This window comes from Pituophis catenifer, unplaced genomic scaffold (assembly GCF_029215685.1).
Source record: "Pituophis catenifer annectens isolate HBS135680 unplaced genomic scaffold, rPitCat1.0.hap2 SCAF_6, whole genome shotgun sequence".
NCBI lineage: Eukaryota > Metazoa > Chordata > Lepidosauria > Squamata > Colubridae > Pituophis > Pituophis catenifer.
Genome location: NW_027256886.1, coordinates 33,462,299 through 33,485,039, shown reverse-complemented (window position 1 = coordinate 33,485,039; position 22,741 = coordinate 33,462,299). Strand labels below are relative to the sequence as shown.

Below are 22,741 nucleotides of genomic sequence, written 5' to 3'. Positions count from 1 at the left end.
TGTTTATTTTTAATCCATTTCTGTATTAGCTTTGTGCACTATTCTTGTTTGATATAATCGCTTGTAACATTACTGCAAAAAAGGTATGTATGTAGGTCATATATTCATACAATTTAAGATGTGCTGTAATCCTTTGTTTAATGTTGTGTATAATCCATATGTGCTGTCTCTTCAATTAAATAGAAATTACAATTCTAAATAATCTGACAATCACTGTCTTTTTAGTTTAACAGACAGTGAACAATTCTTTGGTGGCTAAAAGCAGCATTTAACATTTTTGGAGGGCTCAAGGCTGAAAAATAAATGGAAGTCATATTCTCAGGAATATAGGAGAAATTTGGAGGTCTGTTTTTGTTTTACCAATTTCCTATCTTAAAATGGAAGGAAATTGTGCCCTTTAATTTTGAACATATAGAAGCTCTAGTGGCTGGGGGGGAAAACAGCATCAGCCCCACAGGTTGCCTATCCTGATAGAACTGTAGCTAAATTTATAGACGAATGGTACATTCTAATTGTGACCAAAAGGAATTTATTTAGGAAAATCAGCATTCCAATTGTTTTCTTCCAGGAGCATTCACTATTCCATGAACTCTTGGCAGAAGAAAATGAGCAAGGTTTTGTTTATCAGTAGTGCCTTCCTAATGGGTCAGACAGTCAAAAGCAACTACAATTCTGCAGGAGCTATATTAAGCTAGGTTAGGCAGTGAACTCCAAGTGGACAAGATTGTTTCTTCTTTGTTTCCAAGTTTTTTTCTTTTGTAAGATTGGGTATGCAAAACAAAGCAATGGACAGAATTGTGTTATTCCCATGATTTGGCCAATTGGATAGAGTGAGTTTAATTCTATGTAAATATCTGTGTGAAGCTCAGTCAAACTATCATGGAACTAATTGGTTGAGAAAAGTTTCCTGTTTTATGTTTCCACAACATAATAACACATTTCCCCATTATATCATTAAAGTTTGATATGGAAATAATGTCAGCATTTAAGCAATGTCTAACAGAAAGACTAAGATAGGATACAGGACAGCAACTGAATGGTTTGGTCAACCAAAAGGCTACAAGAAACATTGTTTCAAGTAGTACAAATTCGATTCAAAACTCACAATAAAATGAAACTAGCTACTTATTCCACAATAATCTTTGTGTCTTTCCTGAGACCTATTTTTTCATTCTGTAAAATTGTTCTGCATTCCTTGTTGGTCATCCTGTTTTTCTACCTCTTTCTCTTCAATTCTGCATTAATTGACCAAGAATTACGGTCACAAGAAATTAACTGCAAACTTAGAAAAAGCTATGACCTTGGATGGGAAAGTGGAGTGATCCTCCTTACAACACAGGAAAGTCAATTTCTGAGGCAGAGTTTATTAGAAACAATGATATGATCTTCTCAGTAGTCAGTCCCAATTAATAATCTTGCTGGGTGGTAGCACTAGGAAAAAGACACTGGTAGATGCAATTAATGTTAGACACTTAAAGCATTTGCTCTGAATAAGCCCAGTGGTAGGTTTTGGGATTAGAGCCCAATCACTGGGGTTAAAAAAGAGAGAGCAATATTTGGATTTTCTTATAGGTACCCTGACCCTATAATAAGTACTGCTTTGTATAAGTACTGTTTGACTTACAACCACAATTGGGTCTTGGAATCTCATCCCTAAACACATGGGCCCAATGTGAGTTTGGCCCAATTTTATGACCTTTTTTTGCAACAGTTGTTAAGCAAATTCACCCATCCCATTGATTTTGCATGTTAGAAGCCACTAAGAAGTTTGTAAATGGCAATTATGTGGCTATGGGATACTGCAACCATTGTAAATACATGACTGAATTTTGATAATGTGACCATATGGATGCTAAAATTATCATCAGTGTGAGGATTGGTCATAGGTCACTTTTTTCAGGGCTGTCGTAACTTTGAACAGTCATTAAATGAATGATTGCAAGTTGAACACAAGAATAGCCCCTAAAATAATGGAGGACAAAGAAATGGTATCACATAATCAGGAATCAAGAAGTTAAAATACTGCAGATACATACAAAGAGTGAACTCCTTTTCACTCAAAGACAAGAGATGGAGTTCATGAAAAAGACTCTTTTGCATATAATGAGCTATTTCCATACTAAGCACTTACTATTATCAGTGTTTAGAAGACTGCATTTACTCACTGTGGTTACTAACAGTTAACTTCTACAGCAAAACTTCCCACTCTTTATATAAATAAAATAAGCTGGAAAATAGTTTGCATAGATACTCACTATAGCAAATATCCTTCTTAATGTGACTATTCATCAGCATTCTGACTGCATCTTCTTGACTATAAGGTCAGAGCTATTTATTTTGTTAACGAAATGTAATGATTCAAGTAGGGGTTTAATTCAGTTTTATAGGACAGTATATTTCTCAAATATAACTTTGCTTAATTTGGTATGTTTTTAAATTAAAAAAAAAACCAAATGTACATGTATTACACATGGACATACTCAATTGAGCACATTTACAAACTAATTTTCTTTAATATAATGTGATTTTATGTACTTTTTCTGAATGCATAGCTTTTGTTCATATTTTATCTAAAATTTAGGTTTTTTATTGCTTTAGCTCTTTTGTAATGGTGGATTGCATCACAAATTTTGGGAAAGTACAAATTTAGTGGGATGTGTACTATACACTTTTAACAAATTTGGATGGAACAAATCTCTCATCCCTTCTTAGAATTAGAACATTTTAAATAATGTAATTTGGATCCATTCTGTCATTCTAACTATAAGTAGCTAATTTAGTGTCCAGCAATTTAGTGTCATCTATTCAATTTGTGTCTTGAATCCATATCTGTTGGATTCATAATGATGATGTTCATTATCTACATTGTTGTTAAACCTATTGGCATAACTTGTGTGGTGCTCAGATTTTGGAAATTGATCAAGCACAATATATTAGCTGCTCATGGCTAAAAGAAAATGAAGAAACCTGCCACAGAATAGTACCTGCCATAAGAAAAAAAAAACTGTCAAGTAAACTAGAAGTGAAAATGAAATGATCCCTTGAAACATTTATGTTTTCCTAAAAAAAATTCTGATTGTGGTCCCCAAACAACAAAGTGGAAAGGAAAGTTGGCAGGTTAAAGAGAAGAATAGCCAGCCATTACACCAAGGAATTTGCCATATGCTAAATAAATAAAACACCAAGTAGTATAATAGAACAATATCCAAGAGCTGTTCCTTTGCAAAATTGGGGAGAGGGGAAAGTGACATATTCTTGAATCAGCATCAAAAATTAGAGGAAAAAACCATGCAAAATAGTTGGAGCAATACTTATAAGTATGAATATCTGGGACAAAACATAAACAACTGCAAAAGTTAAGTCAAAGTTTTTCATGATGTATAGTCTTTAATGCTGAGTGTTAAAAATCAAGTTATTGTTGCTGTTTCTATTTTTAAAATGTTTTCAATATTTTATCCAAGGAGCCATGGTGGCACAATAGTTATAGTGCAATACTGCAGGCTAACTCTGCCCACAGTCTGGAGTCAAAGTTGACTAAGCCTTCCATCCTTCCGAGGTCAGTAAAATAAAGACCGTTAGGTGCAATATGTTGACATTTGTAAACTGTCCAAAGAATGCTACAAAAACACAATGGAGCAATATATAACTCTATGTGTTATTGCTCTTGCTATCCTTCTTGCTTCTTAAATGTTGCTATTTCTTTAAAGGCTTGGAATTTCATTAGGGTGGAGCTAGATGGTTATGATTCTTCATGTAGTCAATACTTAAATATATTCTAATACTTAAAAATGAAGTGCTGTAAAAAGTAACATGCTCAGATATTAACATTTCTGTTAATATTTAAACCTCTAATTAATTGTATTAAATTAATTAAAATATTTAAATAGTTGATCTTCAGGAATGGACATATGTTTACATGCTACTAGGAGTGAAATTTGCCAGTGGGAGGTTGTAATTTTATAAAATAGAATAATTAAAGGCTCTTGTCTTGGTCACACAATGTTGTTGAAGACTAATAAACATTTAAAGAATTTTTGCAGTTATTTTTGCAGTTATTTCCGAAAGCTTGTCTGGCTATGAAGTCAAATATTCAAAAAAACCAGCAGCTTTTCTTAATGTGGCCAGTTTCGGTATTCTGAACCTAATTAATTCTTCTGAGCTGTTTACCAAAGAAACTTAATTATGAGGTATTAGCTTCAAAGTCTGGGAAGTAATCTATTTTAAAAAATAATGAGACATTTGAAAGTTACAAAGTTACAAATTTAGATTCTGTCAACTTTCAAATGCATTGAAATGTTTTGCACAACTTTAACAGCTAAATATTCAACTTGTAACTTTTATAGTTTGAAGCATTTATTGATTGTAGAAACATTTATTTTCATATTTTACATGTGAATTAACAGAAAAGGTTTACCTAGATACAGCTAGGTGAACATGTAAATATGTTGAAGTAAACTGGAAGACTTTTAAAGTAACTGATAAGCAAAAAGAAATTGTTGAAAAAGAATGTCTAAAGATATAGGAGGCCCAGATTCAAAAATTATAAGATATGATTATCAAATTTTCTCTTGTTTTTGTACTCTTCTGGACGCTCGCTTATTCTTTGTTTCAGTTCTTGTTTTTTTCATGAGAAAACTATGTTCTTTCTGAGAAGAAGGCAGAGGAGAAAATGCCTGGTTTGGGAATGAAAATGACTGAACAGTATGATGGCTTCCTCTACTACTAACTACCGCTGGTTTTCCTCTACAGTCTAAGCTGCTTCTGTCAAGGTTTCTATTTTTATTTTTTATTTTTTTGCTAAGGTAGACCTTAGCAATTCTTCCAATTCTACTTCTGTGGATATTTTATTTTGTATTATAAATTAACATTGACCTATTTCTGATTCTGGATTTGTTCTTTTCAGAACTGGGTGCAAAATGCATCCTCTTTTTGTTGTATTTCATTGCTCAGACAACATTCCTCAGTCCTGTAGCACATTGGGCACCAGATGTCCAGAAACTATAACACCCAGCTGACCCGAGCAACAATTGAACTGGTATGGGTTTTGATAAATTTTATCTCATATAATTATTTATGGAAAAGGCACTCATCTGGCTCCTTTGATGAGACAAGTCTAGTAAATTCTCAACCTCTTCGGAATATGCCCCATAACCACAACAAGGTAGTGCCATAGTGGGGAATCTCTTTTATTATTATATATACAGAAATGTGAAGTTCTAGCTGCCATTTCATCAGCTGATATGATCTTCAAATGCATCAAATTCTTCCCAAGAATCTAGGAAGTTGTAATGTATCAGTATAGCATATATGCAGATCAGAGTTGAAATGTAAAATTTATTACTACTGGTTCCGTGGGCGTATCTTGGTGGTGGTGGGGGTAATGTGACTGGGTGGGCATGGCCAACTTTTTTTTTTTTTTACTTTTAAAAGCATTTTTTCTACAACCTTAAGAGGTTGCAGAAAAAAAATGTTTTTAGAAGCCTCTGACGATCAGGCAACTCAACTGGGATTGCCAGAGGCTTTTAAAGGCATTTCTTTTTCTACAACCTCTTCGGCCGATCCGGTCCGAACCGGGAGCATTTTACCCCTGATGCAGATCCAAGCAGGCTGTCTTTTTGTAGTTGACAGATTGAAATTTTGTCACAGATTTTCTCAGTGTCATCCAAGATTTTTTGATATGTCATCCAGCATACTGATAACCACTTGTTTATGACATAAATTTTAATTTCGATTTAAGATCTTGATACTTTGTGATTTTCTCCAATTCTTTGTCTTCTATTCTATTAGTATCGCCACATTAATTATCCACACTTTCTTCTTTTCAACCACAGTTAAATCTGATGTATTATGACCCAAATCTATATCAGTTTGTATTAGAAATCTTACAATATTTCAACCTGCTCATTTTTGACTATTTTTTCAACTATGTTCTCATAATTTTTTTTTGTACATGATAATTTTTACATATTTTGTTATTATTATCTTTGGTCATATATTCAGCCAGATGTATTATTATAGTATTTTTATCCCAACTTTTATTTATATAAAAGTGCCATATATTCTAAATGAGCAGCTAAATAAAATTTAATAAATAAATAAGTAATAAACAAACTAACTAGGGCATGTTGTTCCCGAAGACATGAAGAATTATGTTTGACATCAGTTTAACATCAGGAAACATTTCCTCCCAGGAAGAGTTGTTCAGCAATGAATAGGCTGTTTTGGAAAGGGTCCAGGATGAACTCAAAAGGTGGTGGAAATAGTTAAGATGGATAGCAGTCTTTGAGAATCTTAGTAGTGAATTCCTACATGGGTGATTTCTAGCCTTTACCTTTTATGATTCTATGAAAATTTCAGTTACTAGATTACTCTGGTAAAGTTCTGTAGAATAAAACATATTCAGATAACTGTTTATGATATGGACTTGCCTAGCACTATTGTAAAAGAAGCTGTAAAGATTTTGTTTATTTAGCAACTAGAATCTAAAACATTGCAATTCGGCTTCATTAGGATTTGGAAGTTGACAGTGCCTTCTTGGGGACATGAAAATTAATTTGACCATAATTCAAAGAAAAGTGGAACTATAGTAACATGTTTACTTGCCTCTGGAGCTCAGGCAAAGATAATAATCAAATCTGACTTAGAGGTTCACTGTATGCTTCCTTTGAAATCTTATGACCCTATAATATTAATGTTATTAGATATAGAAAGTTATAGATTTGAGTAGGAAATAAAATGTGTGGGTTTTTTCAAATAGTTTCAAAAATGTAGTTTCATCTGTCTGTCTGTCTGTCTGTCTGTCTGTCTGTCTCTATAGTTGGATAGATGGATAGATAGATAGATAGACAGACAGACAGATGATAGATAGATGATAGATAAATGATAGATAGATAGATATGGAGATGGAGATAGATATCTACAGTTTATATATATGATTAATTGGCCAATTTTTAGTTATGGCCAATGCAATGACATATTTTATTGGCATGAGAAAATAATGTATGATACATGAAACATAATTACCAAAGCTATGCTATCTGTAGAAATTCATACACTTTAAAACAAAAATGGAAAGAGAAATTGACTTGATCAGTAAATTTGGATACAGTTATAAAAACTCATATCCAGCTATCAGGGTTAGTGTTTTGGTTGTTATAGAAAAGAGAAATATATATCTGTGACTAGACAGAGGAGATTGAAATATCTATACTAAAACATAGCATTTTAAAATTCCATCAGAAGCTATTTTTGCTCAAATGTCAGAAAGTAAATTTTTTTCATGTTTAGATGCCTCTAATAAAAGTTGGCCAATTCCATTAGACAATGGTAGTAAATTATTGCAAAATTTTAACATTCCTTTTGAGGTATATTTTTGTAAAATATTACGTTTTGGGTTGTTTTACTCTTCTGAAGTCATTAATCAGTAAATATACGTGATATTTCAAAGGATAGAAAAGACTTGAGCATACACTGATGTCAAAATTTGGGAATTCTGCTTTATAGGAATGAAATATATGATTACATATGGTATTAATGAAATATCAAGATTTTGGCTTGAAATTAAGAACGAATGTAACTTCAGAATAAAATAATTAGCACATTTCCTGGCGCATACTAACTAATCAAGTTGTGATCAATATTAATGTCCTATGTGATTTGAGACATGGGTATGTCTGAAACTGCTGACTCCAAATAGAATCTGTCTGCCCAAGGTGTGCCTGTGATTGATGACAGTCACCATGATATCACAAGAAAAGATTGTAATGGTATGAGCATTATGTGCTCTATGTAAAAGCATAGAGCACAGCTGGATAGTGGGTAGGCCAAGATGCTCAGAAGAGACCCTCCGTAGTATCTTGGGTAGTACAGGAAATGGATGTAGATTTACAATAAAGTAGATTTAGCTTATCTGATTATGTTTCTTGTTTGGTCTACCTGGTAGGTTTGACAGGGATTCAGAAGCAAGCAAAAACTCTTACCTACTGAGTGTTCTTCTATGACATATATAAACGTCCCAACTCTCATTACTGTTAGGAGAGCCCTTTAAGATCTGGCTCTTCCTCCAGGATTAAGGATCATTGAGTGGATATCTTCCTCCACTGAACTTTATTTTTTATATTATTTTACTTTCATTTCTTTTATTAATTTATTAAAATGTAAAATGCATAAATACAAAGACAAAAAGAAAATAATGGGGAAATTGGGGAGGGGAACAGAGAGAGGAAAAAGTGTAGGGTAAAGGAAAAAGAAAGGGAAAAGCACTCCTTTTGCTGCAGTAGAAAAATGCAATTACATACAGCCTCAACTTTTAAATTTGACATAATATATACTATCCATTATAATAATATATATTATTATGTAAATATATTATGTATAACGATAGATGTATCTAATCAACTGCATTTTCTATGTCAAGCAGGAAGTTCAAAAGTGGTTTCCAAGTAGAAACAAAGTTAATTGTATTTTTTTCTTTAATCACAGCAGTCAATTTAGTCAATTTAGCTAACTCCATCAACTTTTGCAGCCATTTGTCCATTATGGGAATCAAAGTATGCTTTCATTTTTGTGCATAGAATATTCTTCATGTTCAGCATACATAACATCAAGGTTGAGGTTTATTTAATTTCTGAGCCTCGTTGCCATTTATATTTTAGTTTCTAGCTTTTGTATTTATATATTGGTTGTCTTTGATGATGTTAAGGTGCTTATATTACTGTATGTATGACCAGAGCCCATGGTTGGCCAATCTTATAAATTTTGTAAGAAATAAACAAAATAATAAAAAAAACATATATAACGTCCACATTTTGCTTTTGATATTAACTTTTAAAGCTGTAGTGTTCCTATGTGCATGTGGAAACTGAGATAGAAATAGGCCAGGAATCTGAGTGTGGGGTGGATCTCATGCTATAATTTTATAATTGCAATATTATATGGATTGTATTTTTATGGTTTGATATGGTTAATTTTTTTCTGTCATTATTATAAGAGGAATAGAGACCCACCCGGAGGGATGGCTCCTTTGCACATAATATCAAGGTCCTCTCTCCTACTCTTCTTAAACAACATTAATGTTTTACTATGGATCTTTTTAAAAAAGATTTGTGTTCTTTTTGTGATTTGCTTTTATGATCTGTATTGTTTCATTGTAATCTGCCCAGATTACAATGGGCAGAATCATGTTTTTGTGAGCTTGGTGATTATATAATGTGAACAAACAAACAAACAAACAAATAAACTGTTGCTGTTTATGACTTGCCTTTAGTAAAAATTATTGTGCCATAAAACATTTTCAATAAATACAGAAATATTTAGGTGAAAGAATTTTACAACTACTTCACTATGAGTACAATCTTTTAGTGATATACTGTCAAAGAATTGCAGTAATTTGAGAGCACCATAAACTTGGTAGAGAGATACATTTTCAGTTTGCAAAACATAACAAAAAAAATCATTCAAAGGAAAGTGTTTGCGGAATTGGGATTTTCAACAATGCAAGCTATTTTGTAATCTCAAAAAATTGATTTAAACCACAGGTGTATTGATATATTGAGTTGGTGCTGGTGCAGAGTCTATTAAAATAATTTTGGATGCATCTCTACATGCATTAGAAGCAACAATGCTACAAAAATATAGACCTTTGTTGAAGGTAAAAGGCTTATGTTTCAAGGGTAATATCTACTGTAAAACAGAAATTCAGTATGAACAACTAGAAGAATTAGTTTATGCTAGTAAAAAAATCATGTTTATAATATATGGTCAGAATTTTATTAAAAACAACAGACACTGTGTGTGTGTGTGTGTGTGTGTGTGTGTGTGTGTGTGTGTGTGTATATATATATATATATATATATATATATATATATATATATATATATATATATGTATATGTATCTTTTTTCCTTTTTCGTAGGCTTTTATGATACATTATACCTTTACAGGGAGGATATTTGAGAAGTGGGTGTGGCTCACTGAAGATGCCTTAAGAGGCAGAAATAGCTATCTGAGTCTCCCAGAGAGCAACACAGAGTTGCAGTTTGTCAGCAGAAAAAAAGGCCCAGAAACTTGTGAATGAGATTTCACAGAACCTAGGGCTGTAGAACAACTAAGCTTACGTAGGTAAAACCTGGCTAGAAAGAATATGCATATATATATATATATATATGTAGGTCTTTGGTTATTCGGGTCTTCTCCCACGTAAAATTGGAAGTGTCTTGGCGACGTTTCAACGAAGTCTCATTCGTCATCTTCAGGCTGGTGTTCTCGGCTTCATGCTTCCAGGAGCAATGTGAGATCGCAGCTGTCTCTTCCTTTTAACTGCTAGTGGGGGAGTTAAAAGGAAGAGACAGCTGCAATCTCACATTGCTCCTGGAAGCACGAAGCCGAGAACACCAGCCTGAAGATGACGAATGAGGCTTCGTCGAAACGTCGCCAAGACACTTCCAATTTTACGTGGGAGAAGACCCGAATAACCAAAGACCTACATACAAACACCCGCGAAAACCTGAGAAAACAAACAAATATATATATATATATATATATATATATATATATATATATATATATATATATATATATATATATATATATATATATATATATATAAATTCATAGGTATAAATGTGTGATATTTTTGCAATCAGGGTTTTTTTTCCTGTGTTGAAAGATAGGAAAAAAACCCTGATTGCAAAAATATCACACATTTATACCTATGAATTAAAAGAAATAAATATTTGACCTCTACAGGGAGGAGTCATAAAATATGGGTGTGTCTGGCTAAAGAGGTCCAAGAACGCCGAAATAGTGGTATCCCAGTCTCCCATAAGTCTCAGAAGAAACAACATAAAATGTCTGACAGGCCTGAAAGCGATGAATAGAGATTTCATCCCACCATGGCCATTTTAACATCTTTCAACATAGGAAAAAAACCCTGATTGCAAAAATATCATATATATATATATATAAAAACATATATTGTATATCCATATAGCCTTGCAGTTAAGCTTATAAAGGTTATGTTATTCAGTTGCAAAGCTTTGATTTTTATTTGTATTATTAGGCTGGAAATAAATTAGTCCTAGCACATGTTCTACCCAAGCAATTTTTAGAAGCAGGGATGATAAAATCATAGAATATGTTCATGTTATGAAGCTGAATCACAGTATTGATCATTTTGTGGTTGTTAATAATTATTAGCTGAGAGTCTACAGGATGGAGAGGTTAAGGTACTGGACCGTGTTTCTCAAACTTGGCAACTTTAAGATTTGTGGACTTCAGCTCAGAGAATTCCTTGGCCAGCCATGGAGATTAGGAGAAGGTAGACCCAGAGTCTAGTCCATTTTCAATCATTCCAGAAGTGTCTTTGACTAGTCATTCTCTTTTAGCCCAACCCCATCTAGAAGGTTTTGTTTGGGGAAAAAAGGAAGTCCTGTATACATCACCTTGAGCTTCTGAACCAGAATGTAGATGTAAATCTAATTCATAAAAAAGATCCAGCAAATCCTTGTCTGATATAATGGAATCAGTGGAAGTTAACATTGATGTGACCAAAATATTTCCAGATAAGGGTACACAATGCTGATGGACTCCACCTGATCCAAGACGTCCAGATTAGAGACAAGGTTTTGCCAAGGAATAGGGTTGAGGAGGATGGAACTGGGAATGCACATGTGAAATTTCTCCAGTTTGATGTGCTTTCGGTATAGAGTCCAGGATTCAAATCCATATAGGAGGAAAGGGATAACCACAGCTCTGTAGACATTCACCTTTGTGGAGATAAAGATCCTGTCTTGATTGACCACTCTAGTACATAGCTTTCTGCTAGCTGGCCTTGCTGATCCTGGAGCCATTTTCTTGTCCGAAGACCCATTGGTCAAAATGATGATTTCTAAGTATTTGAATCTGTTTACGTTTGTCAGCTGGCTGTAATCAACTGTGATTTTTAGTTCATGGGCTTAGTATTTGGTATGGGTTAGTAAAGTACATCAGTTTATCAAGCTGATTATCAGGCTGAAAAACATAGCAGCATCTGAGAATTTAAGATATCCACAGGTATATGGATTGCTTTAGAATCCCTAAATGATTAAAAACAAAACGCTAAGAAAATAAACAAATTTAAAAAACTTTAAGAAAGACTCATTTTCCTGGCACTTTTTAAATCACAACAACAATACTACAAAACTATATCACCAAAATTAACTCCAGCAACTCTTGCCAAGTAATTCATAACTGCCTGATATAACATACATTTCACCTTGAGTTTGGCAAAATCTAAAATACAACTGTTGTGTTGAACAAATTGTTGATATCTAAGGATATTTTTTGTACTGTGGCTGACATCTTGAATATATAACTACAGAATTTATGATAAAAGAAGCTGTAGGAAAAATGGAGCTGTCACTAATGTCAGGCTTATATCAATAACTCCAAGTAAAGGCAACAGTATGACCTTTCCCCTCTCGTTTTATAATTTATATTTTAAAAAAGCAACGAGTCATTGCAAATCAAAGTTAAATTGCATGCTTCCTCGCTCTGTTTAGGTAGCTAAAATCATGTAGTCTACTGCTCTTTTACTGGGAATATAGTTTACCAGGAATATAATTTTCCAGGATTTGAAATTTTCTTTGATCCATACTGTATATAATATTGACTAAAGCAAGTCTTATTTTCATGTTTTTCAGTAATCTGTTTTTAATCATGTGGATGTATTTATTAATGATACTTTTTTAAGTTTCATTATTCCATTTGGACTTGAAGAAGCCATACATCTATTCCTGGATATATATGATCTTTTTTTAAAAAAACACCTAGCTAAGAGATAATGACTGTAGTATGATTACTCATACTTCAGACTTCACGTCTGAACAGAAATTTCAATTTATATCTCCTAATTTATCAAAGCTAACCTTACACTAAACATCATATTGGTTGTTAACATTAATATACTTAATTGAATCTAATATTGAGAACTGAATCAAATACAATATTATTACTACATAGGTAACTTTGAACTGCAGAAGATAACTTAAACAGAAGTATTCTTAGGGAATAGTGTTGGAAAACATGGAAATGTTGGCAAGATTACATGCAATCATGTATCCACATACAATAAATAAAATTATAGTATCAAGTTATTCTGAAGAATAGAACTAAGAATATGTTTCTTAGGGTTTTATAATCTTTGTTCTACGGGTGAAAATTTAATGAGTGTTTCTTTTATGGCTGATTTTTAAAACCAAAGTTTGATTTTTTAGAGCACGGGTATCAAAGTCACAGCCCGTGGTTCGGATGCGTCATGCGCTGGCCATGCCCAACCCAGTTTAGCGAAGGGAAAAAGTTACGATACCTCACATGAAAACAACATGACGCCGTGAGTTTGACACTCCTGCTCTAAAGAGTCCATTTGATTAACTGTGATCAAATCATGTAAATCATGTTGCTCTTGCTTAATATTCTATTTTTGTCCACTTATGCCAAACAATAAAATTCATTCAATTTTGTGATGGAATGTTGTGGGCCAGATTCCCAGAGGGAAGTGGGTGTATTCCAGAAGCGTAAGAGACAATTCAGTTCAGATAGTTTGTGTGAGAGAAACAGGGTAAGAACAGCCCCTCCTTAGTAGTTATCAGTGTATATGCTTCACGTACATACGTAGTACTCTGCTTTAGTTTGGCAGGATTCTTTCTACAGGTGTGGAATAATAAAGAAACCTGCTTGGAAAAAATCACTACTTTCTTAGTTTTTGGAGTCTGACAATTCAGGGGTACATTTCAAGGTAATTGAGCATAGAATTGCATCCTAAAGTAAGACATACTTCTTTTTTCTGTTCTACAATGATAGTAAGGATTATTCTTTTGCTACATTTAGCATTGGCCTGTCAATAAAAGAATAACTATATTGTAGGTTTTTGAATGCATTACAAAACGCTGTCTTCTGAGGGACTCTCAGTTTTGTGAAAAATATGTGTATTTGTCTCTCTTTCTTGCTATGGGTATACATATGTGTGTATACCCATAGCAAATTTTAGCAATCTGCTACCAATTTTAAAATCGGCAACATGTGCAATAACTTTTTTAGGTAATATAATGGCATGGTTAGTGCAGAATACTGTAGGTGCTGAATAGCACAGCTTCTAAGCACATTTGGTTTAAGTTTTATGAGCAACAATACTGAATAGTAAATGTATATTTTCTTCTCTTTTAAAGGTGGAATAGCTAATGAAGAAATTATACTACAAATCAGAATCTCAACTAATCTGCCTTATTTGGAATAATAATAATAATAATAATAATAATAATAATAATAATAATAATAATAATAATAATAATAATAATAATTTTATTTCTATACCGCCCTTCTCCCAAAGGACTCAGGGTGGTGTACAGCCTATTAAAAGCTGTTTTTATTAAATAATTTATTAAATAATTTTGGCTCAGATTTAAAACCCCAAATTTAAAACACCCAATTTAAAATCATTACATTGATAGCCCGGCCTGGCGGAACAGCAGGGTCTTGAGGGCACAGTGGAGGTTGGAGATCTTACACATTTCCGGGGGCAGTTCATTCCACAGGGCAGTGATGTCTCACCTGCGGATGGTAGGTTGAAATCCCCCATGACAATAAGTCTGGGGGTTTCAACCGCCACCCCGGCAATAACGTTGAGCTGCTCGGGCAGGGTCACCGCCACGTGGCAGGGAGCCAGGTACATAGTCAGCAAACCCATCTGCACCCCACGGCCCCACTTCACAAAAAGGGACTACACAAGAAGAAGTAGGAACAAGATGAAAAGGTACCGCATTTTGATAAGAACTCTATATAAGGAGGAGAAAATTCCCTAATTATTACTGCATATATTTTTGGTAGTATTGGATGAAATAGCTATTCTTCCTTATGTGGGCAAATTCAAAAGGGGGACACTGTAATAATATTTTATGCTACTTTGCCTCTTAGATTCAGCACATTTTCTGTAATCTTTTCTTCATTCATTTAGTTATTCTTCAATAAGCCACAATTTTTTCTGGAACTCACATAAACTATTTTGGCTTAGCAGATACTAAGTCATAAAGCTGCACATATATAGAACTAAGATATTGCTATGGAGTTTGAACTGGATAGATGTATCATCATTTACCATCAATGAGGTGAACAGTGAAATCTGAAGGAATAAAGATGCCCAATGAAAATAACATCAAGAGTTTGCATGAAAACAATTATTATAAATATATGGGCATCCTTCAAGCTGATAACATCCAATCAAGAAAAAGAATAGAAGTAAATACATCAAGAGAGTATTTAAATCTAAGTGCAAACCAAGTGGAGGACATACCATCAAGGCAATTATGGGCAATTTCATTAGATACACATCTGGAATAGTGCACTGACTCAAGCAGAATTAAAAGCCATGAATAGGAAGACCAGAACAATAATGACAATGAATCACACCCTTCATCCTCACAGCAATGTTGACAGAAACTTCTTACTAAGCAAAATAGGTGGGGGTACAATACTTATGTTGTAAGCATAGCAGATAGTTGAAAAAAAAAAGGGCTGTGGAAGAATATCTGAAGTAGAGTGAGGAATATGCACTGAAGCTAGTATACTAGGAAAGCTTACTGAGTACTGGAAACTGGCCTAAAAGAAAAACCATATGAAGAATAGAAAAAGCAAATTATTAAATGGCTAGTACTCATTGGAGTACTCATATCTAATGATCTAAGTACCAAAGCCCACTGTAACAACATTGCCAAAAAGGCATTAAGAGTTGTAAACCTAATCTTGTGTAGCTTCTTCTTCGGTAATATCACACTACTAACCAGAGCATACAAAACATTTGCTAGACCAATTCTCAAATACAGTACAGCTCATCTGTCTGGAACCCACACTACATATTGGACATTAATACAATTGAACGTGCCCAGAAATATTTCACAAGAAGAATCCTCCACTCCTCTGCTTGCAACAAAATATCTTATGCCACCAGACTTGAAATTCTGGGCTTAGAAAACTTAGAACTACGCTGCCTTCGATATGATGTAAGCGTAGCTCATAAAATTATCTGCTACAATGTCCTACCTGTCAATGGCTACTTCAGCTTCAACAATACACGAGCACACAACAGATACAAACTTAAAGTGAACTGCTCCAAACTCGATTGCAGAAAATATGACTTCAGCAACAAGTGGTCAATGCCTGGAATGCACTACCTGACTCATCCCAAAATTTTAACCTAAGACTGTCTACTGTTGACCTCACCCCATTCCTAAGAGGTCTGTAAGGGTCATGCATAAGAGCACCAGTGTGCCTACCATCTCTGTCCTAATGTATCCTCTATTTGTATCTATTTTATGTATCCAATCTATTGGATCCCAAAATTTTAACCTAAGACTGTCTACTGTTGACCTCACTCCATTCCTAAGAGGTCTGTAAGGGTCATGCATAAGAGCACCAGTGTGCCTACCATCCCTGTCCTAATGTATCTTCTATTTGTATCTATTTTATGTATCCAATCTATTTTTATATTTATTACCTAATACGTTCTTGACAAATAAATAAATAAAGAAGCTGAAGGAACAGTGAACCACCTGGATAGCATACATTGTAGTACCTAGAGACAGTAGAAGAGACAGAACTGGACAAAATACAAAATATAAAGACCTGCAAATAGAAATAGAATGACAGTGGCAAAAGAAAGCAAATATAGAAACAATAATAATGAGCACTTAGGTTCAATTCTAAAACATCTGGAGCACCACTTGAATCTCATCAGCATTGACAAAATTACCATCTGTCAATTGCAAAAGCTTTACTTTGAACAGCTTATATCCTGTGATAATATCTTTGACACTCTAAACAAGATCTATCTCGGGTCTTGATGGGTACGAAAAAAAATGGCAAATCCAGTGTGTGACCAACAATAATAAAAGTAGGGTTGTCTAAAAAACAAGATGTACTTTCCATTTCTGATTCTCCAAACATAACAATGATAATATTGTCACTTTTTCGTCAAGAAACAGGAACTTTTTTCTATACAATTTATTTCTTTTCATGAAACAAAATACTAGGTTGTGACTAACATAGTTACATTTTAACTTCATTGTATTCAGGGATAATTTATGTCAAGCATAGGTGCTTATTCACCTGCCATGGCACACCCAGTGAGACTCTCCACAGTCAATCCATACACCTTTGTGCATGAGCACTGTCACATTATTATGGATGACTGTCAACTGGAATCCATAATTAATATTTGGGCAAGTCTGGCAAGTCAATAGATACATAGCTGGATTCAAATAGAATGAAAACCCCTGGATTTTGCAAATGCTACTGCAAAGAAGATCTGATGCTGTCCCATCCTTATACCTGAAAATACATTTAAAAAAAAAAAAAATCACAGTGATGTGATCAGTATGAGCTCACCCCCTTTTCACTGTATGTGGCACTGAACCAACTGAAAACAAAAAGACTTTTTGTATATTACTGTATATTTGTATACTTTTTGTATATTTGTATATTTTGCATATTACTGAGTTTAGGATCCTGTTTTGATCATGGATGTTGATGACAGAAAGTCCTATTAAGTACTTTGCACAACATGGGGGAGGTGGATTTAACTTATTGTGGGAATTGGTTTAGTTGCAAACATCACCATGTCTACTGAGACATGGTGATCCAGTTGGATCTCATTAAATGAGATCCAACTGGATAAATGAGGGGAGTCCATGAACATATTTTAGAATGTGAGTGACATGCTTATCTTACTCCCCATTATCAGGTTAATAGCATATTGTGCAAACAGGACATTCTGGATCAAATTAATAGGTGTCTGTGGAAATTTGGATATGCAGAAAAAGCATGCTGTTGTATTTCTGGCTTTGGATAAAAGCACACTTGCTACAGCTGAATTGTTTGGCTTCAGATTGAGTTTTAGCCAGATGTGAGTGGAGCTGTTGTGGAAACAGATGTCACCAAGCTATTATGGAAAATAAGCACTACTGTTTAGTCCAATACCATGACTTAGACGCCAATGATTGTTCAGCAATCTGGAGATGAATGAGTTAACAAAAAGTTCATGGTGGTCATCTGTCAGATATTTCTCTGTACAAGATGATGCTGAATGATACGCATGACAAAAGGCCAATGGGCACAGCTGGGAATAGAAGACATACAGTAAAAATGAACTACTTTGAGAGCTTTTTGTTTAGTCAGCAAGAGTAAGAAGTAATTTATCATAAACACACAGAATATACAGCTGATTTGTACAGGAAGGATGGTGACTAGTTGAGCAAGCTCTGAAAGATATGCTGCAGACTATGGGGTTGCAGCTTTTGAGGACATGAAGAAAGATGTTTCTATGCTGCAGAACTCCTATGAAAGAGATGCCGTTACTGGAAAGGGTTGAAATGGCAAATTGTAAAGATGTGCTACTGTGTTTGTTTTCATTAGTCTATACTTTAGACTAAATCAATGGAAGGGACTTTGAAGATCATCTAGTTCAACCAATGAATTAGATGATCATGACAAAATCACTCAGATTCGGGAAGGTCTGGACTCCGACTGGGTAAGTCCAGCAACAGTGACGGAGGCAGGTCTTGAGAATGTTATCTGGGATGAGTTTGATCCTGTGACCCCAGATGACATGGACAGGATTCTGGGTAGATTGAATGCGACCACCTGTTTGTTGGACCCGAGTCCCTCCTGGTTAGTGCTGGCTTCCCGGGAGGTGACATGAGGCTGGCTCCAGGGGATTATAAATGCTTCATTGGGTGAGGGTGCCTTCCCCGCCGCCTTGAAGGAGGCGGTGGTGAGGCCTCTCCTCAAGAAGCCCTCCCTGGATCCAGCAGTGTTGTCTAATTATCATCTGGTCTCCAACCGTCGCTTTGTGGCGAAGGTTGTTGAGACTGTGGTTGCGCGACAGCTCCTCCAGCACCTGGATGAAACGTCGTATCTGGATCCCTTCCAGCCGGGTTTCAGGCCTGGGTACAGCACGGAAACGGCATTGGTCGCGTTGGTTGATGATCTCTGGAGGGTTCAGGATAGGGGTTGCTCCTCTGTCCTGGTCCTGTTAGATCTCTCAGCGGCTTTTGATACCATTGACCATGGTATCATGCTGCACTATTTGGAAGAGTTGGGGGTGGGAGGCACCATACTACGGTGGTTCTCCTCCTTTCTCTCTGACCGGTCACAGTCTGGGTTGACAGGGGGGCAGAGGTCAACCCCGAGGCCCCTCATATGTGGGGTGCCACAAGGGTCGGTCCTCTCGCCCCTTTTGTTCAAATTTATGAAAGCCGCTGGGCGAGATCATCCGTGGTTTTGGGGTGAAGTACCATCAGTATGCTGACGACACCCAGCTGTACATCTCCACCCCGGACCACCCCAACGATGCCCTTGAAGTGATGTCCCGGTGCCTGGAGGCCGTACGGATCTGGATGGGGAGAAACAGGCTCAGGCTCAAGCCATCCAAGACTGAGTGGCTGTGGTTTCTGACGTCCTGATATAGTCAGCTGGTGCCATTGCTGACTATTGGGGGCGAATCATTGGCCCCCACGGAAAGAGCTCGCAACTTGGACATCCTCCTGGATTCACGGCTGTCTTTAGAAGAGCACTTGATGGCCGTGACTGGGAGGATTTTTCATCAGGTTCGCCTGATCCGCCAGTTGCGTCCCTTTCTAGATCGGGACTCTCTACACACAGTCACTCATGCCCTCGTCACCTCTCGTCTGGACTATTGTAACACTCTCTACATGGGGCTCCCCTTGAGGTGCACTCGGAGGCTCCAACTGGCGCAGAGTGCGGCCGCGCGGGTAGTTATGGGAGCGACGTGGAGTTCCCATGTAACACCTCTCCTGTGCGAGCTGCACTGGCTCCCGGTGGTCTTTCGAGTGCGCTTCAAGGTTTTGGTTATCACCTTTAAAGTGCTCCATGGCTTAGAACCTGGTTATCTACAGGACCACCTGCTACCACCAATAGCCTCCCACTGGCCAGTACGCTCCCATAGAGAGGGGCTCCTCTGGGTGCCGTCGGCCAAACAATGTCGACTGGCGGCCCCTAGGGGGAGAGTCTTTTCTGTGGGGGCACCTACGATCTGGAATGAGCTCCCCCCAGAGATACGGAGGATCCCGGATCTGCGCACCTTCCGTTGCGCGCTTAAGACTTTTTTATTTCATCAAGCTGGCCTGGCCTAAATCTTCTCCCCCCTTTAAATGTAAATTTTAATTTGTTTTTAAATTATGGGGTATTTTAAATTTGTTCAGCCAAATTATTTAATTCGTTTTTATTTTATTTTAAATTTTTGTATTTATGTGTTTTATCTTGTGGCTGTTCACCGCCCTGAGTCCTTCGGGAGAAGGGCGGTATAGAAATTTAATAAAATAAAATAAATAAATAAAACCACCTGCCCAATGGAGAAAACTTCCATGTCTTCCTCCAGCCTTCTCTTCTTAAGGTCAAACATGCCTTAACAATTCCTCACAGATTTTTTCTTATCGGGTCTCTTATCATAACTTTTGTCATCACTCCAGTTTTCAATTTCCTATATCCTTGCCTCAGATTTTTCCTAATAAAAAATAAGGATTTCTGTCCATGTTGAAATCTTCTGCCCAATGCCCCAGCTTGTCAAAATTATCCTGAATCTTGATTGTCTTTGTATCATATGCAATTTGACGATCGTATTCTGTAATTCCTCAATGAAATGTTGATCAGCTTGCAAACCCAGCCTTTTCCAGGAAGAAAATCCATAATCTTTAAAGTGTGGTAATGCAGGAGACAACCAATAACGAGAAAATGTATTCTTCACATCAAGAACAGAGCTTTCCCTTTCTTTTTTCCAAAACTAAACTCAAAACTATATATGTGCTTGAAGCTAGATTAAGGTTGCCCAATGGTTTTACCAATTTCTGATGAAGAAGACTGGGTCACTGGCTCTGGTTACTTGACACCCCACACCATTTTCTCTGACTGGCCTAGGAGAATCTGGCTCTCTAGAGTCTAGATTGAACGCTGCGCCCCCCTGAGGCATAACTTCGGGAGCAAGAAGAGCTTTCCGTGGTCCTTATTTAGGCTTGGAAAGTGTCGGAGCTTTCTAAAAGTACCAAAGCCCAAATCTTTGCGTTACTGCAGTACACAGCGAAGATGCCCAAGCAATAAGTAAAACCAGCAATACTGCTTTTCTTTCTCAGGGTTCACGAGACAAGCTTCAGAAATCACAGCTGCCTCCCTTTAGGCTGGCGCCTTCTGACAAAGACTCGTGCCTAAAGCGGACCGCACAATTCCCGCGCGCTTCGAAAGGAAACAGACCGGCTGAGCTTCCTTCCAACGGAGCGTCTATTTCCCCTCCCGCCTCTCTTTCCTCATGAATATTCACGCCTCTCCTCCCAGTGACGTTGCAGCAGTCCCGCGGTGAAAGCTGGAGAGCTGCTCCAGTCCTGGCAGTACAGCCTGCGAATGACTGAGCAGCAGCGGCAGCCGCAGTAGTAGCAGTAATCATAATAATTGCAGACGCCGCCACAGCTGTTCGAGCTGCTTTTTTGGCTCTTGGCTCTTTCCGCTGTCGCCAAGCCTCGAACGGGTTGAGGGAGCGCATCTCCGAGCCGCTTCTAAAGGACGGCTGCTGCTGCTGCTGCTGCTGCAAAAATAGTCCCCCGAAAATAAGGCACGTTCTTGTTGCTCGGGGCGGGGGGGCTCGGAGAGGATGAAGCAATGCCGAGAGTGGGCGCTGCTCTTTTTGGGGGTCGGCAGCCTTCTCGCCACCAAAGGTAGGTGAAGTTTTTTTTGTTTTTTTTTAAAAGGGGAAAGCAGGGGAAGCTACGCAGGTGGAAGGGGCGCCGCCTCGTTTGTATTTGCGCGAGAGCCGCGGGGACAACTCTCCCAGTCATTAAAGGCGCTGGCGCCTGGGGTGGTGGTAGCGAGGTGCGGGGTGGGGTGGGGGGGCGGAATTGTTGTGTCTGCCTGTCTTGGGCGTTGGGGGTTCTCGGTGGTGTATAATGTAGCACGGTCGCGGGGTTTTAACGAGGCGGGCTAGTTTTTGGTCCCCCCTCCCCAATTGTTTTGAGGCAGTCTTCTGCGCGCTCCTTAGAACTGGCGGAAAGAGGTTCCTGGCTATTCGCTCCTGCTGTGGGAGATGGAGGAGATGTTCAGGTCGGGGAGAGAAAGGGGAAAAGGGACTTCCTCGACCTGCCTCAGTCCTGGAGATTTTAAGAGTCACCGGAAAGTTTGAGGTGCCGTGAGAGAAGCGAGTGGAGTTTTAGGGATGAATTAGATATGCGTGCTGCACCGCCGCGCTTGGGTTGCTGTTTAGCGCCTGAGAAGATTAAGCATCTGGAAGGCGATTCACCTTCCAGCCCGATGCACCCAGGGATGCTCGCTTCTTGTCCTTTCAACCGATGACTTGGCTGCCGGTGGTTGTAAATTTACGCCGTCAGAAGATTGAAGACAACAATTAAACTAGGGGTAAAATGGTTGTTTGCCTTATAAGAGGTTAATTTATCCTGAAGACCGTATTGGCTGGATAATATTACAAGACCTGTGGCGTTTTCCCGAAAAGAACACCTGAAGATTTTTGTTTAAATATATAACTTGTTGCATAAGTGAAGTTTAAAATATTTTTTGATGTCTGTTTAAATTTTCTAGCAAATAAATGCATTTATTTATTTGCAGGGATTGCTCAATTACAGAACTACTTTGGCACTTCATTGTTTCTAATTCAGGGTAAAGCCCCTTGAAACATTTTGTGGAAGTTTTGATATCT

The 22,741-nt window shown here is 36.9% G+C and overlaps 1 protein-coding gene across 1 annotated transcript in view; it reads left to right on the top strand.

Moving 5' to 3' along the window:
• Positions 1-21,685: 21,685 nt before the first annotated feature.
• Positions 21,686-22,741, top strand: part of CLSTN2 (calsyntenin 2) — a 250,974-nt gene continuing 249,918 nt past the window's right edge. The window contains exon 1 of the mRNA XM_070945192.1: positions 21,686-21,749. Coding sequence (XP_070801293.1) covers positions 21,686-21,749 — 64 coding nt within the window. The remainder of the gene's footprint in view (positions 21,750-22,741) is intronic.